General features: G+C 44.4%; 1 protein-coding gene across 12 annotated transcripts in view; it reads right to left on the minus strand.

The window, feature by feature from the left end:
* The window catches only part of TLE4 (TLE family member 4, transcriptional corepressor), a 160,202-nt gene that overhangs the window by 22,937 nt on the left and 121,671 nt on the right, over positions 1–15,594 (minus strand). For all 12 annotated transcript variants that reach the window (XM_040449282.1, XM_040449294.1, XM_040449287.1 and 9 more), the window contains one exon: positions 492–611. In XM_040449282.1, the coding sequence (XP_040305216.1) occupies positions 492–611 (120 nt within the window). The remainder of the gene's footprint in view (positions 1–491; positions 612–15,594) is intronic.

Here is a 15,594-nt window from a genome sequence, read left to right on the forward strand (position 1 = left end):
TCACTGAAGAAAAATGAGCTTCACCCATGCTGGACACACATTTGGGTGCCTCTGCAAGTTATAGTCAACAAAACCTGCTTTATTCCTTAGCACAAGTTCATTTTAGGCATTTTACCAGGTTTTCTATGATTTTATATTTTTCCTTAACATTTCTAGTTGACCAAAGAAAATCCAGCCACCTTGAAATACACAGAGGGAAGTAAATACATCTATAGAAATGATATTATGGAACACCTAAAGATGTCTTCTATTAGCTTCCAGATAAAGCACTGTGTTCACTCACGACACGTGTGCACGGACATGCACGCACAGAGGACTTCAGCTAGCCCACTGAGATCCAGCTATAAATGCAATCACTAGCTACTTCTCCTAGTAGATGTTTTTTTTCTCTTGTGTTCTAATTATGGTTGATAACAGTCAAAGGGTAAAATAGCTGCTGATAAAAAGCGGAATAAACTGGCCTCCCCCAAAGCAAAGGTGAATGAACCTACATAACGAGCTGCGATTTCCTTTTCTTCAGTTTTCTGCTTTTTGCTATCAGAGGAGTAGTCAGTGGAGTTTCTGTGCTTCTCGGCACCTCGGAAACTGGCTGATGGGGATACTGAAGAACTCTGGAGTTAGAAAAGAAAGCAGCCTTGAGAAATGACCATCCCTTTAACAGTGAGTTCTTCAGTCACTTAAGACTTAATGTTCCTCTTCTTCATTAGTATACACTTGCAAAACTTAGGAGGAGACAGGAGAGAAGGCAGGAGGTGAAAGGAAGAAGGCAACAGAGGTGTAGAGAGAAAATCAAGGAGAAATGGAAAAGGGAATGAGGGATAAAAGGAACGAACTGTGTAGAGACGTGGCAGAGGGAGCCAAGGAATAAAAAAGGAGGCAGGGACACCAAATCCAGAAGACAGAAGGGGTCTGGTCCAAAGGAGATGTTGATTACACTGGCAAAGCATCTTTAGAAAAGTGAGAAAGGAAGCGGATAGGGAAAAAAAAAAAAAAAAGGAATGGGGCACCTGGGTGGCTCAGTTGGTTAAGCATCTGACTCTTGATTTCAGCTCAGGTCATGATCTCACAGTTCCTGACTTTGAGCCCCGCATCGGGCTCTGTGCTGACAGTTAGGAGCTTGCTTGAGATTCTCTGTCTCCCTCTCTGCCCCTCCCCTACTTGCACTCTCTTTCTCAAAAAAAATAAACAAACACTAAAAAAAGAAGAAGAAGAAAAGGAAAGAAGAAAAAGGCAAGCCACCCCCCCCACCCCCACCAAGTTTGCTGGCTGATGGGAAGCCAGTATCTTAAGCCATTACAGAAACACTAAATACATTAGAGTTCAACCTGGAGAAAAATTAGTACATCTTCAAAGAAAAGGGAAGAGAGGTACTCTTTGGGAATTTGAGCACCCAAAAATGGTGATCATGTGACACTAAGGTCCTATTTACAGAATTTTGCTTCGTCTCTTGTGGGCATGGAAGATTCAGAGTGGCAAGTAATAAGAACAGAAACAAAACATCTGCAAAAATGTTCACTTTGTTCCTTTCTGACTCCTACAGTTTTCATAAGCCTGCTCTTTTTTTTTTTTTTTTTTTGGGACTGTTAATCTCTGGAAACCCTGGAACCCCCATTAGGACCAGGTAACAGAGAAAGACAGTCCCTCCCTCTTGGGAACACGGTCGGGAGCGACCCGTATGGGTTCAGGTGATGTCCTTCATTCTGCCCTTCCAAAGAGGTCCCAGGTGGAGGAGGCCCACACGTCAAAAATAAGCACTGAAAGCACAGAGAATGGATGTGTCTGCCATTGAGGCCAGGTGGCTACTGGGAGGCATATTTAGATAGTATGACAGCCTAAAACCAGATATGAAGAAATGAAGAAAGTGTCAATGGAACCGGGAAGCAACCTTACAAACTGGCTAGTCACTCAGCTCCAGACAGACCAAACAGGAGCTAGCTAGACGTGAAGGTGAGGTGTGAGAGAGGGAGCAGGGCTGACCTGTGGAGGGTAGGTCGTAAAGGCCAGAGAAGCCAAGTCCTTCATCAGGGCACCAGCCCAGGGCTCTGTGCGCTAGACTAACCCAGGCTGGACGGTGGAAAGAACATTTGGAGTTAAGAAAACAAGTTTTAGGAACAGCAAACAATCTCCACCAGAATATCTCCGCCTTGCCATCTGAATCAATTCAGGAAACTGTTCCGTAAAGCTCTTCCTCATTGATAATTTTACTCTTCTCATATAAAACTAACCTTTGTGCTTTTTTTTTCTCCTTTATCTTAGTCTGATGGTATTATAAAGATACACAACACTGGAGCGCCTGTCAGCATGGAGCCTGCTTGGGATTCTCTCTCTCTCTCTCTCTCTCTCTCTCCCTCCCTCTCTCTTTGCCCGTCCCCCAGCTCACGCACTCTCTCAAAATACACAAACTTAAAAAGAAATAAATATACACATTTATAAGGGCTTTTAAATTAACTATGGGGGAGGGAGTGTGATATCCAGAACTTGTGGCCCTGTATTCCATTTCACTTCCTCCGAACCTTAACGCCACATTTTCTTTTGTGGCTAAACTTGCAAAGTGTGTTGTTAGAGGAAAACCAATTAACTTCCTTTCCCCCCGGCCCCCCCCAAGTATCTCTACCAAGACACCACCCCCTAGTGGTCAGCTGTGCTGATGGCAACTCCACCACCAGCTTCAAAGGCAGGAAGGAGAGGGGATAGGGGTTTGGTGGCAAAGGAAGACGAGAAGGACAGTGAGTGGGTTCCCAACGACAGGGCTGGGTATCTCTAAACCCTTCCTTCCTTTGGCATTCTCTCTCAGCATTTTCAATGAATGCAATAAATTGTAGGCATCAAACCCTATAACTATCCCTATTCATTCACCCTTAAGCTTAATGGCAGAAAAGATGGCACGCGTTACTCAGTAAGGCGGAAGGCTGAAACAAAACATTAGAAGCCAAATAATTTTTAAAACTGGACTGCTTCATTTTCACGTATTTCCACTCAGTTCCAACCCTTGTTCCTAAGCTGTAAAGACTCGGTTCAATGCTTCTGCTTTATTTTCACACCATGACTAGGTTTTTATGACCATTACTCCACTAAAATCATGCCTGCAAACATCATCTGTGAGCCTCTACCTACCATATTTAATGTCAGAACCCCATATCTAGTTCCCCTGTCTCCAGTCTATCCTCCACATTTCTGGGGTTCGTATTTCCCCAAAGAGAGATTCAACCACTTCTCAGTCTTCCTTAAAAACAACAAATCGTTTCCCACTATCCTTAGGGGAAAACAAAAATCCCATATCTGAGCCTGGCTGTTTCCAAAGCCCTTCAGTCCATGCCCTAAACCAGAGCCCTGGCCTTAGAGCTCAGCGCCACGAGCTTGGTGTTGCCCAGTGCTCTGTGCATTTTCATTGTATCTGTAGCCTTTTTTCCCGGTTTATGAGAATGCCCATTTTCCCTCAGTATCTTTCTGTTGAAATCCTCATTCTTAAGAACCAGCTCTAATGTCACCTTTTAAAGCTCGCTCAGACACTGGCAGGCAGAATTAATCACTCAATTCCTCTTTGTTCCCTTAACACTTTGTTCACCCAGTGAGTAGAGCCCTTGCAATCAATATGTGGCTATTTGTTTACAAGGTTACTTCCCACCCCGGCACAGTGAGCAGCAGAGAACTGCCCAGAAATGTTTTTGAACATCAATGAGCAAATATCACTTTTGTGCTCCTCAATCTTAACCTAAAATTCAAGTGACAGAAGTGGTCTCCCTTTCAGAAGACCACTAGGCTGGACGGTTCCACAAGAAACCATTCATTGCAGTGAGAGCTGAGCAGTGACGCCCCTTGGAATTAGCAGCAGGGAAGTTCTGTGTCTCCTTCATCTCTACTCCTCTACCTACTCCCACATGCCTTCATCCGACTCATGTGATATCTTACAAAAAAAAAAAAAGAAAAAAACTCTACGTTTGCATGATTATCAACAATCTGAGTCTTTTGATTCTGAGACCCTCTACTGGTAAAGTCATTTCCACTTTGTCCGAAAGGAAAAATTGATTTTTAAACAATTATGAAATGCTTTCTTAAAAATCAATACTTAAATGGTAATGTTTATTTATCTTTATGCTTTATACTTACTTATTGACATACATGTACAGACAGCTTTACTTAACTGGCTGGTTTCTGGCAGTATTTTATTTGTGAATTTTACTGCAGAACAGAGTTATATGTTGGAGTCTCCTGGTAGAAGGATAAAGAAGTTAATTATCACTAGCATTTAAAGGTTAAGCTACACAATGGGCACCGGAGCAATCCGCGATGTTCCAATAACATAATTGCTCTGGAATCAAATTGGACTTGGCACAGACTGCCATCACAAATCTTACACCACCGTTCTGCCACTGGAAGGCCTCTTGGATCTTTGCTGAGCATGTGAACAGGAGGAATTAAATAAATACTTGTAAAGACAAAGTCATGCTTTCACTACAAAGTACTTCTGTTTCTCTATCACTACTTTACAAGCTTACCTACATTAGATTTCCCCTAGCTTGCTACATAGGAAACTTACTGGAGCTGCATCATGACTCTGTATAAGTCTACAAACTCAGAAACATTTTCTCATTACCGTTTGATCATGTGAATGTATCAGCAAATTCATTAAGGAGGGTCATAACAATACGAAAAAGTAGCCTTTTTACCTCTCAGGCAAAATACCTTAAATGTGAATGCTTACTAAAAAGCTCTGTATTTTTAATTTTTTAAAAAATCTTTATTTATTTTTGAGAGAGAGACAGAGCACAAGCGGGGGAGGAACAGAGAGAGAGACACAGAATCTGAAGCAGGCTCCAGGCTCCAAGCTGTCAGCACAGAGCCTGACGTGGGGCTCGAACTCATCAACTGTGAGATCATGACCTGAGCTGAAGTCGGACGCTTAACCGAATGAGCCACCCAGGCGTCCCAAAAGCTCTGTATTTTTAAAAACAAAACACTTGTGTTGGGATATTAAAAAGAACAAAGTAGATGTTTAAGGAAAGAAAAGGAAGGAGGCAAACAAAAAACCAGAGGGAAAAATAATAAAAATCTGTAAGTCTTATGATATGGAGATCCCAAGTGCTTTGGAAGCAAAAGGTAAGCTTTACAAGAAGTTACTCCTAACATCATAAATCATATTTTATCTTCAAATGACAAAAATGATAGATCCTGGTTTGAAACCCAACCAAGACTTTACTAAGGTTATTACTGACCAAGTCAGATGGAAAACAGACACATCCCTCAATTGAAATGGATGGCCCCATCCCTTCACCTTTACTCCTCTGCCACTTCAAAGACGACCATGTATGACAAAGAGTTCTATAAAGCACAACACCGCCCCCCCAAAAACCCCAAGAAATAGTGTTGTTACAATTAGCTAATTTTAATAACAGGTAGCACAGATTTTACTAGCAGGCAATAGCATCTGTCTGGAGTCAGACTGCCTGTCTGGATTTGAGTCTAGAGTTTTCCACTTAATAGCTGTGTAGCCCTGGGGATGCTGCCCAGTTTGTCTCTCTGTGGTCTGGGACAAGAACACCCCACCCATTTCCTCACTGGGCTGCGCTGAGGACTAGGAGAAAGAACCTACGTAAAGAAGTACTAGGCAAGGTCCCAGACAGAGAACTGAGCCCCTCAGCAGCAGCAACTCGGCACTATGACGGAGAACTGCATGCTATTTACTACAGAGCTGGTGTGGACCTTCTATTTGGAGCCTCACATAAGGATTATTCTTGGCATCTGTGTAGCACTAGCCCTCAGCACAGATATACAGATGGTCTGTAATGATAGGGTTTCAATAGACTGCTATGAACCAAAACACATCTCCTTTCAACAAAGTAAAGGTTTTGGTTTGATACTGCAGGCAGGACTAGAAATACCACCTCCACATCGGACTTTCGAATTTGATTTCAAACGCACATCAAGCTAAGGCTGCTTGCCATTCACGAAGTGCAGTGGGTGTTATGTCCCTGCCCGCTTACAAGATTCCAACCAGAAGGAATGGTTGAAGAACCATGATCAAAAACTCTCAAACACATTTGATATGGTCTGTTCATTAGCTACAACCTTCGAACACCCCATCTACTTGGTACCAAAGAGTAAAACCATCAGATAAAGGGGATAATGATGGGACAAGAGGGTACCATGAAAATCCGGCTGGGGTTTTGCCCCTACCTTACAACTGCTGTCCAGGCCTCCTCTACTCTCAAAACCAGCCCAGTTTAGACCATTAATTATACTGTTAGTCTGACTGTAGTTCATTCAGTATGGGAATTAGTTTAGATCAGGGACAATTCAGAGGAAGTCTGTTAATGGCAGTGGGGGAGGGAAGGATGGAGAAGTCAGGCTCAAGAGGCTGGCTGACCCTTCACTGGTGCCATAACTAAAGTCCTCAAGCATCATTTCCTCCGCCAAAAACAAAAACAAAAAAAAAAACAAACCCTAGATGACTAAAACAGACATGAATATTGTTGACTTTCTTGAGTTCAGAAAGGCCAAGGTACTGCTGGAGATCAGCAGGGACTCTGCCCACCCCACATCCTAAGCAGAAGGGCCTTCAGGAGGAGCCCTTCAATCATGAGTCACCCTGCCATCGATATGTTCACTAGTCCTCAAAGCATTTCAGAGTTATGAAATACTTTAAGTTCTGAAGTGAAAGTAGTATCCTGAATCACCTATATTTACCAAACACAGTACCATACCCCAGTGCATTCCTGACTGAGTTTTATTGTACAGTATTACACAAAATGCTTATTATTTACATTCATACAGCTCTTTAAAACGGATACAACATTGTGACATTGATTATCCCACCCATTACAAAAACAACCAGAAGAGATGGAGAAAATAATCCTCAATTTGGAAAAATTAAAACATAAAAAAATATTTGGTTAAAATATACACATCTTACATACTGACTCATAACACATGCAAATTTATGTAAATTAGCTTAAAATTTATAGCATGCTTCTGGTGAAAGACCTGAATATGGTGGGGCTCTAAGCCAGTCACCGGTGTCAGTTTACTGCTCATTACAGTAAGACTTTTTTAAAATAACCTGCTTGATTAAGGAAGTCATTAAAAACACAATCTGTATATAACCCTCACAGAACTTGCTTTTTTCAAATTAGCATAAATCAAAATTCACCTTCAAAAATGACTGGGACTTTCTGAAGACCTGCCCTTGTTAAAGTATAATCTCCATATAAAGTAATGAGTCTGTTCTTAATAAATGTTTCACCTTCCACAACATGACAAGAGCAACACATTCCTTAAAATGTTCTATTGTTGTCTTTGCCTTTCTGCTTCTCTCCTGGTAAGAGATACCTGGGTCAAGATAAATGTCTCTGGCAGATAATCAAAACTCGATCAAACAAGGAGCTGAAAGAGGAAAGATTAACAAGAGAGGCAGTGTCCACAGTGGGTACGGAATGGGTCCTAGAGTCAGCGCAGGTGGGCCAAACTAGGCTGTACAGCCCGCTGTGTGACCTTGGACAAGTTAATGAACGTCTCTAAGCTTCAGTTTCCCAGTGGGCAAACCAAGGCTGAGTGGAGTCCTTGCTGGGAAGGCTGCTGCCAAGATGAAAGGAGAGTGCATGTTGTGAACGCAGTAGCTAGCCTGTGAAGGGCCGCTACTCCTATGCTAATGTGGAACCACCACACAAGGTCAGTGTGCTCATGGACTCTTTCGGCAAGTATCTGCTGAACACCCACTAAGCACGGACAAACAAAGATAGATGAAACCTACACCTTGCCCTCTAGTAAGGCCCCGGGAGTTAAAAATACTTAGAATACAAAAGTCTCACATATCTTTTCCTTCATGCAGTAAAATACACAGCACTTCCATATTCAGTCATTCATGTTTTGTTTCCATGGCCTCAGCATTATGTATTACTTGGTCAGGATAAAACGCTATAATAATTTATAAGGTATCAATAGAATTGATTTTAAATTAGGACATTATCTTAATGTCCTCCTGGGTTTTCTTGAATGTTATTTCCTCTTCCTGGAATAAAGCTGTTGGCTCCACCCCAGAAATTTCATTAAATACAGTTACTTTAGCTGGCGAGCTGAGCTGCTGCTGCTGTGTGATGCTCTGACACCAAAGACACAGGTCTGGTCCTTGTGTGGCCACCTCAGCTTCCCTCTCCGGACAGCCACTGTCTGCCCGTGGGCCAAACTGTGGGTTACATGAGGAAGCAACTGGGAGAATGAGAGGGGACAGGAAAAGTGAGCCCACAGATACTGCTCAGAAGTCCCATCTCTGATCCGGGCTGATCGCCCCAGAGCCGCCTCATGCCCTTCAATCCAATGGACCTCCTCAAAGTTCACAAGACCTAACATTCTTACGCGCGTCTGTCCTCCGTCAAGAGTTCCCTTCCCTCGTAAACAGACAAGATTTATGATCTTGTACACGCTCTGTAAACTACGGTCACAAGCACCTGCCACCTTCCTCTGGGAATTTTTTTTTTTTTTTAGTACAGCACCCATAAAATACATCCTAGATCATTCATTCGCTGCTGCCTTATAATCAATGTTACCAAGTCACGCTGACAACTACGACACGATACGTGAGTCTGACTGCCCTAAAAACAAAAAGGGGGGACTGGCAAAAATTTCCTTCCCACATTTTCTGGGAAGGTGACTGACTTTGGACCTACACTTGCACTGTGTTCTGTTCCTGAATCCAAATATCAACCGACTTCTACCAGCTGCTTTGAAAGAAGCTGAAGTAGAGCAGCTGCTCTGAGAAAAGAAGTGACTCAGCTCGAAGACTTGGCAAAAGCTATGTCTTAATGGACCAGAATCCTCATTTTAGTAACTATTAAAATTTATTGGAAAAGAAAGCCTTTTCATGTTGCTATTTTTTCCAGTAAACTGTTTTAATCTATTTCAAAGACTAAACCTTTTTTTCTTCCAAAGAGTGTTAACTCCACAGAGCCTCCTATATATCCTTATGTATTACGGATGCAAATATTCTCTATTCTCCACAACATCGGAGGGTAGTTCAGCAGGAACACGGAAGGAAACAACAGTGTATCAATTCAAAGGCAGGCTGCCTAACAGTTTTGAGGAGGCTAATCAGAAACTCCAGGTCTTTGTCTGCCACCTCAATACGGCAAAACAGTTTTCAGTGATGACTCAATTTGGCCGTAAGGTCCTTCACTAAAACACTCAAGTGTGTGCTCTAGAACAGACCCAACAAACATAAACATCATGTGAGCCACATACGTATTTAGACCTTTTCTAGTAGCCAGATTTTTAAGAATTGGAAACAGTAAAATTAGTTTTAGTCATACACTTAGTTAAACCGCTGTATCCCCAAATACCATTCAACGTACAATCCATATCAAAACCAGCACTGAGACATTTTACGTGATTTTTTTAGTACGAGGTCTTCAAAATCTGGCACGCGTTTCACACCTGCAGCCAGTCTCGATTTGGACTGGCCACGTTTCCAGGACTTTAACAGCCACGTGTGGCTTGTGGCTACCATACTGGATGACAGAGGTCTCAAAGATCCTAAAGCCACAACGGGAATCATGCCTATTAATATAAGAATCTGGCACTTTACAGAAGTACAACAGGCCTGACCCGGCCACTGCCTCCCTTCTCCAATCTGAGCTCAGAGTCTCTTTGTCAGAGAGCTGGACATCCCATACTCTTTCATCCCACAGCATGGGCTTCTGCCAAGAACTCTTCCCCAGTCCAAGTGGCTAGCGTTTTTCACCTTTTATGTCTCAGCTTAAATGCCACTTTCTCTGAAAGGTCTTGTTGGTGATATTACCCAAGAAGATCTCTCCTGGAAATCTCTATCATAGCCCCTTATTTACTTCCATCCTAGCATTTATACTACAGCCATTATTTTCTTATTATTTTCTTGTCCCTTGTATTTGACTCGAGTTCCACGAAGGCAGGGACCATCCCCCTGGTTTGGTGCCTCAATGAATAGCTGCTGAACAAATCAGTGAGTACAAAAGTTGATCTGTTCCTGTATCAACACGCATGCCTACGTTTGCTTGCTCCCGTATTATTTTCGTGTTACCTGGAGAGAAGAAGTTGTGCGTCACCAAAGGGCAAAAGCCACTGTGCCTTATTACTCTGTGTTCTCAGCACTCAGTATAATGACTGTCACAGCCAGAGGAGCAGCTGCCTGGGGCCGGGAGGACGCCAGTGCAGGTGCGGTGTGTGTAGGCACACCAAAGGAAGGAGGCAGCCTTCGAAAGTCAAAAGCGGTAATTCTGAAAGTGATACAGTGACAAGACAATTTTCAGGATTATGCTGTAAAACTACTAACAGGAAGCAGTACAAAAATTAAAACTGGGACAGAGGGCAGAATGATGCTAGGTGGAAAGAGGGTCAAAGGTGGTAGCTTTACCCTGGTTGTTCCCCACCAGCAAGGGCACAGGATCTGACCTCTGGGTGAACACACAGGAAGTATTTGTTGTTACATAAACGTGACACTATCAAGCCCACCAATTTTTCTTATTCTGAAAGAGATAAATCTTCTACACAAGGGAGACATTTTTCAACTGGCTCTCCTTCGTCTTTCATCATGTACTCGTCACCTGCCTGTGACCAGGGAGAAACAAATCTTATTCAAGTCTGACCACTGAAAAGGCAGGATTTAAATGAATCCTGCCTGACAGACCGACCACAAGAAGAATGCAGGCATCAGCAGTTTTTCTGTGGCTGCTCATTTAGAGAATAGTGATCCCTCGGGATCTCCTAGAAATGTTTATCTCCCAAGGAGGGATGCGGTAAAAGGAAGGGGAAAAAAAACCACCTTCAGTCCTCATGTTTTTTTAATGGATAGTAAGTCACCACACACAGGTGATGAAAGAAACAGCCCCGTATAGGGCAGACAGACATAATACTTGTTTTTTTAAAAAAAGCTTTACAGTGGCTGATTGTTCAGTCACAGATGACTAGAGTTTTATGTAAATTTTTAGCATGTAGAGCAACATACAGCATGAGTATCAATCAGCTTAACAAAGTGATTTCAGTATACTGACGAATGAAAACAAAAGAGACACAGACACTCGGAGATACAATTTCCAATCTTTCCCAAGAAATGATTTCAAGCAGCGGCTTTCATTTGACAAGCAGATCTAAAGATGCAGGGCTGACAAAATACATAAAACACTGGAGAAACAGGTTGATTCGCCAAGTGTGTGCCAAGGAAGATGAGTCTGGTCTAACCAGGAAACCACACCCCTTCCACTAACCAGTGCTGAGATGTTGGTCGAATCCCACCCCCCTCCCACCACTCGATCATAGGCCAGAGAGCAAAACTGTAAAGGGCCTTACAGAACACGTCTCAGAGGTGTCCACTTGCCACCACAAACAACTGTGGGTGCTGGTCCCCGGCTCCTGTTCTCTGACCTTGACTTTTCCTTCCCTCCCACTCCTCACCTGGTCCCTGCCCTGCCATCAACACCTCTGTCAACGCTTAGTCTTGCTGGTGGCAGCGTGGGCTAAAGAGGTTGTTGACCCTTATTCTAACATGTCCTTTTAGGTTAATTACTTTTGTATACTCGGTGTACCCAGTGACATTTAATCACTACGGCACTACTCGAGTAAACAGAAGTGAATGGAGCCAACTGCAATTTGGCATCGAGCTAAATGGTGCGGTAATAGCAGCATGCTGAAAACGGACCGCGAGAAAATGCTCTCACTCACCACGGTGAGAAATGAGGTGGACACCATTTGATCAATCGCTATTTTATTAAAAAGCAAGCACACTAGCCCAGTGGTAGGCTTTTGCTATTTAATACTAAATACGGCTTAAAGGAATCCTGCACTTTGTAACATATGGACGGTCCAGTAAGTGCCTGCTGACTGCCTGGATGACGACAAAAGTAACTCAGAGTGTGGGTGTGACTTTCACGGTATGGATGTGTCCCCTGTCTCCCTCTCCACAGGCACCCACGCATACACTCAAGCACATGTGTCCTGTGGCAGGATAGCCCTCTGCTAACACAGTCAACCGTCTATCCTCTTGCTAGCGTTTGGGTTTGTAAATACCCGGGGCACAGAAGTTAGATGCAGAATGTCCTAGAACTCTGTATATACATCAAAGCATCCAGTACTAGATTAATCAGATGTCATGCCATAGACCGTGAGCCACTGAAAGTCTGAGAAAACACATGGCCAAGGACTTCTACTGGGAACGGAGAGTGGGTCAGAGAGGCCATCCGCAGCCCTGAACGGAACCAGCCAGAGCAGAGGGACGGAGGGTGATTTTGTCGAAGTGCTTTCAATACTGGCTGGCAGATGAAAACATGAGGACTTACTCCTCTATCTAAGGAACAACAAAGACTTCGCAAGCACAGTCTCATGTAGCGATGCCAGTAAAATCCCACAACGTTAACCGAATGCTCCTTCTGTACCGGCAGTGTGGTGAGACACTGGGGACACGAAGTGAAGACGGCACCAGTGTTTTGGTGCTGTCGAGTCTAGAGGGAAGGGGATGGAATGGAATAATCACAAGCTGGACAGAGGGAGTGCTCTGGTTTCAAATCTCAGCTCCAGCAACTTATTAGCTGTGTGATTCTGGCAAACTAACCCCGAGGCCTCAATTTTCATCCCTGTAAAATAAAGATACCTGTCCTACCAGATTGTCATGAAGATGAAATGAGATAGCCACATGAAATGGCAAGCATACTGACCTTTCTTTCATGCGTATTTCTGGCATCTGCCCGAGAAGCCACAGGCCAAGGCTTTGCCAGCAGCCCAAGCAGGCAACGGGAGGCCTGGAGCGCGGCCGCACTATCTCCTACTGGCCTGCCTTTGACAGAGGCAAATGGGCAGTTCTTCAGGTTCTGGGCAAAGGCCACCCCACTACTTGCCCAGATTCAAACGTTTCAGCCAGCAGATTCTCTAGTTGGGGCATCTACCTGCCCTATTGGCTTGGTGCCCTCTTCAGAAGTTCTGCTCTTTTCTCTCATTCGTAGGATTCACGTCGAGCACGCCTTCTGACAGGACGTAGAGCCGGGGTAGTAGAACGAAGTCTACGCTTGCAACCCCAACCTCACCGAAGTCTGACAAATGACCCTAAGGTGAGTAAGGCGTCGGGACTGATGGGGTGGGGTGGGCCAAGCACTCTGCTGGGCTGTAAGGCACTGACTGAGCACAAAGTACCCCTCAGTTGTAGTAGGGGGCATCAAAATAAACTTATTGATATAGTAATAAAAAATTAGTAAGTGCCAACGGCAACATGTTACAAAGGAGATAAACAGGATGCTAACCTTCAGCGTCCTGACAGGGTGGCCAGGGACTGGTTCTCAGAGAGATGACATTCAGCTGACAGTGGGAGCAGAAGCTGGAGCCAACCATGTGGACGGCCAGGAGAACGCTGTGGACAGAGAGGCAGGAGGCCTGGGTGCCGACCCTGGAGGGCCAGCATGAGAGGCTGGTGCCGGACAGCGGGAGGGCTGGGCTGTGCGGGGCTCAGCAGGCCATGGGGAAGTCTGTTTAATTCTGAGTGCCACTGAGGAGAATGGGGGGATGACACATGTTCTCAAAATCGGTCAGATCTCTGGAAAGTTCTATGTTAGAGGGGGACCAGAGTTAAGACTTTTCAGAGCACTTAAAACCGGAAAAGACCACCTTGCTTACTTACCTCCACCCCCTGGTAATTAAAAATAAAAACAATACTAGGTGCACAACATAAACCTTGCAATTATACGAAAATTAAAACAACAGCATTTTGCTTCAGATCATCAAAACTGAGCTTTCATCACTTCTGTGTCCCTGCTTTTACCAACCCAGTTAGCAGGGAGGCAGTGATCCAGGGCAGATGCAGGTGACTCGGACTGGAGGGGGCACTGGAGAAGGGGCGAAGAGGATGGATTTGAGAGAGATGGGGAGGTATGACCCGGCGACTCACTTCACGCGATCGTGTATGTGTGGCACACAGAAGTATGTGTATGTTGCAGGGTGTGTGCAGGTATATATATGTATTTATAGAATCAGAATGGAAATCCAGCCTGTCCACATACTTCACTCATCTTCACTGTGATATACGTTTGTACTGTAAAAACAAAGAGCTCCTGTCCTTTCCTAGGTATCCCACAAGAATGCGCTTAACCTTAAGGTGCTCATGGGACGACGGGGAAACATGTGAATGACATCCTCCAGGTTGATCACGGAAGGGGGGTGGGGTGGGAACACACAATTGATCTAATCAACCAGAATTACATTTCCACAAAGTGGTACACTAGATATTTGAGAGAGACGCTGCAGAATAAATGCTGATCGCTACTCAAAGAAACTTAGAAAGAAGGAAGGAAGACCTGTATCTGTGATGAACAGAAAACCGGATTATAAGAGCATGTGAGACATTTTGGGGGGTGAGATCTACCCACTGAGACTCGTATGGGAGAGGAGGCCAGGCACTGCCAGGGAAGGAGGAGACAGTGCTGCCAGGGTCCACACCTGGGCTGAGGGGATTTCAGGCTTGGGGGGAAGGCGAGGCTAAGTCCAGGAGGAAGAGGAGGAGAGTAAGACACAGAGCAGCGAGGACAGAAAGGTGCCCTTTCTCTGGGATAGTGTCACAGGATGAGACAAGCAGGTAGGGGGCAATTCAAGGGCTAGGCAGTGTTTCTCAGCCCTGGCCTCAAGACCGACTTGACCAAAGAGCTTCAAAAAAAAAAAAAAAAAAAAAAAGCCTCACCTGTGCCCTGCCCTGGAGCAAAAGAGTCAGACTGGGGAGTGGGCCTGGCCAATTTTACAAGCCCCCCGGGTGGGTGGCTCTATCTTTGAGAACCTCTGACCTCAGGCGTATTCAGATAATCAGCAGTGCTGCGACTGCTGTCAACTAGTACTCCTAATCAACTAGAACCACCTACCTATTAATACCAAGTCACCTCCAGCCCTTTCAGAGGGCACAATTAGCCCAGCAGCAGCAACAGCATCCCAGACTTTATCTCCCTGTGGCTGTTCTTGCCGGGATGACCCACATTTAACCGGTAAGAAATAACATATTTCAAAATCATAGTTTGGAGGGGCGCCTGGGTGGCGCAGTCGGTTAAACGTCCGACTTCAGCCAGGTCACGATCTCGCGGTCCGTGAGTTCGAGCCCCGCGTCGGGCTCTGGGCTGATGGCTCAGAGCCTGGAGCCTGTTTCCGATTCTGTGTCTCCCTCTCTCTCTGCCCCTCCCCCATTCATGCTCTGTCTCTCTCTCTGTCCCAAAAATAAATAAACGTTGAAAAAAAAATAAAAAAAAAACAACAAAATCATAGTTTGGAGCTGGGAGAGAGAAAACAATCACAACTGTGTCACAAGATGAGGCGACATGCTCTTTACCCATTTCTGAACGCCTGAATGTGGTGTTCCCATGCATGACTCTACAATGCTGACAAAGTGATGTATTTTGAGTGCCATAATTAAAACGATAATCTCAATAAAGTGGGCATTATGAGATAATTGGCCATCCTCAGGTATTAAGTAAACTGTGGTAAAAGCCAAGGATACTCATCGCCAAGGTCAATTACAATAATTGCTAATCTGAATCACATTATGCTATTGTAAACCCCGCTTGATTTAAAACACACACACACACACACACACACACACACACACACACACAC

The sequence above is a fragment of the Herpailurus yagouaroundi genome, unplaced genomic scaffold (assembly GCF_014898765.1).
Source record: "Herpailurus yagouaroundi ecotype Mexico unplaced genomic scaffold, PumYag 199, whole genome shotgun sequence".
NCBI lineage: Eukaryota > Metazoa > Chordata > Mammalia > Carnivora > Felidae > Herpailurus > Herpailurus yagouaroundi.